General features: G+C 36.4%; 1 protein-coding gene across 1 annotated transcript in view; it reads left to right on the top strand.

Annotated features, from left to right (window-relative positions):
- The first annotated feature begins 818 nt into the window (after positions 1–818).
- Positions 819–2,674, top strand: part of scp2b (sterol carrier protein 2b) — a 67,510-nt gene continuing 65,654 nt past the window's right edge. The window contains exon 1 of the mRNA XM_032525501.1: positions 819–1,017. Coding sequence (XP_032381392.1) covers positions 995–1,017 — 23 coding nt within the window. The 5' untranslated portion in view covers positions 819–994. The remainder of the gene's footprint in view (positions 1,018–2,674) is intronic.

Here is a 2,674-nt window from a genome sequence, read left to right as displayed (position 1 = left end):
TGACCAGCTTTTGTAATTGGCCTGATTTCTCTTCTTATTTCTTTTCAGTGGCTAGAGCTGACAGAGTAGGTGGCAGTTCACATTTTCACCTTCCTGACATAACACAAACACATATGGGCCTGACATATTTAAAAAAAAAATGCAAGTAAAATGGTTTAGTGTGGCAGGGCACCTAAAAAAAACAAGCATTAGGTTGGCTACATAAACAACAAAGGCATTAAAGGTGGTGGTGGATATGACACATGCCTTTGGTGTGAAGATCTGGGTTTGTTTCCCACTGTGATACATCAACCAATGTCCATGTGCAACAACTTAGTTGCTCCAGAACCTAGTTGCTCCAGAGGCGTGCAACCTCTGGTATATAGCAATTGTAAGTCACTTTGGATAAAAGCGTCAGCTAAATGACATGTAATGTATTGTAAATAAAATAAATAACTAGAATGTAGATAAAATGAGGATATGTGGACTTATGTTTTGCAGCTTCTCAGAGGTGCAGGAATCAAAGTCTCAATGATCAATCCATTTAATAGTAGCATGTTTCTTGGAGAAGTTAGCATTACTAGAATAAATGCTCAAATAAAGATATCAGGAATTACAAGATGTAACACAGACGTGAATTGGCGGGAAATTTTACAAATTTTAATAACAAAAATAATAATAATAAATATTGTTAAAAGGGATTTCCTTCAAAACTGAAATTATTATTTTTTTTATCAAGAACTGCTATTGTAAGAACCTATCAAAGATTCTTTATACTATTATTGTTATTTTAAACCGTCTCTGGACATTTGGGGTTCAATGTGCAGATTAGATTTACTGCGCATGTGTTTTACCGTAATGGCAGCTTTTTTTCATTCGAAGAAACAAGGAAGTGTTAGCAAACCAGACAGCACCGCAGGCCATTGTGTATGGACAGCAGTCAAAGTACAAGCTAACGTTAGCTGTTGGTCTGTTAAAACTGAGGCACCCTCTGTTCACCAACCGTTCTAGCATAATGCCTGAAATACTGACACCAAGGTAAGAATACACCGTAACGTACCGTATTATTGTGACACGTTAAGGTAACATGTTTTTAAATCATTCATTGAGATCACCCTCGTTGTGGCAAGTACGAAATAGCTTCGAAATGTCAAACAAACGTAGCTACGTTGGAAGTCACTTAACTCTAACTCTTTGATACAATACTACAAGGCTTTAGCTTGCCGTTGATTATAACATAATTAGCACATACGATGTTGTAGTTGTATGTAGTTTTAACTGCCTTAAATCTGTGATAGGAGTAGGCTAACGTTACATAAATGCACTGCTATCCTTTTCACAAGCTGCTTGTGGATTAACGTTACCAGCACAGTTGGTATGTTTGTTTGTTTGTCAGTGTCAGCTTCTCCTCAGCTAGCTGACAGGTGGGAACGATGGGACACTGGGTTTAACTGGAAGTGGCTGTTTTGATGTTTCACGGAAGGCCATAGTCCTTTTTTTGTGAAAGTAGTAAAATATTAAGTGGACTTTGTGCTGTGTCACGTCAGCTGTTTTACCAGATATACTGTGTTGGGATACAGCCATATTAGGACTGCTCGTTTATGGAAAAAATCCTAATCACGATTATTTTGGTCAATATTGAAATTACGATTATTTAACACGATTACATTTTCTCTGGAAAACGAATCAACAGTGAAAACCGAAATATCTACCGTCCGATATTTAATAAATTTACAAAATTAATGACCACAATTTGACACAAAATATAAATTAAGCTAAGTTGAAATCCTATCTTCTCTGGCAACAATGCTAATATAATTAGCAATATTACAATGCTAATATTGCTTTATATAATATAAAGCCAGTATTCCGGGATGGAATGTCTCTATTTGTTTTGGCCTGTGTGTTATGGAGGACAGAACATGACTAAATAAATACATGCATAAATAAATGTTTAACAGAAATAAATAAATACAGGAAAAAATGCAAGAATAAATAAATGAATGTATAAATAAAGAATGAATAAATGCATTAAATATATTTCTACATTTTTGTCGAATGTTGTATGACCTCCTGTCTCGCACTATCTGCCATGTGCAGAATTGCTGCGGTGTTATTGACGTTTGTTATGTTCACAAAGTTCAGTAGCCTTCATATTAAAATTGATTGTCCCATTGTCACCATTTCAATGTTGGATAGGTTCAGCCTTTCGATCAGGACATCAGCCTTTTTACTAATTATACAGCTTGCCGTTGTTTCATTTTTTACCTGAAAATATTGCCAAACTGCGCTCCTACTCCCCTCCTCTCTGCCACTCTTCTGATCCGTCTCTGTGCTTCTTACGGCTGTCACGATTCTCCAAATCCTTGATTCAATTACATTTTTGATTCTGAGGGCACGGTCCGATTCTCGATTTTTACATTAATTTTTTTGAAAACACAGATTGCTATGCTATTATTCGAATAATATTTGAAAATGTTATGCTCAAACGCAGCCTGTTATTAATATGTACTACACTACTCAGGCTTATGCATTGTCAATGTCACTATATGGACCCTTTGCACGGGACATCACGCTCTACTCGCACAAATTATGAACGCCATAATGGACGGCGGAAGAGTTATTCTGTAAACGGACAGCAAGCCAAAAGCGTACGTGTTCATTCGTGTTCTCACATACACAATCTGCAGAGTAA

This window comes from Etheostoma spectabile, chromosome 9 (assembly GCF_008692095.1).
Source record: "Etheostoma spectabile isolate EspeVRDwgs_2016 chromosome 9, UIUC_Espe_1.0, whole genome shotgun sequence".
In the NCBI taxonomy this organism is placed as follows: Eukaryota; Metazoa; Chordata; class Actinopteri; order Perciformes; family Percidae; genus Etheostoma; species Etheostoma spectabile.
Note: the sequence above shows the minus strand (reverse complement) of the source record. Positions and strands in the feature narration are given on the sequence as shown.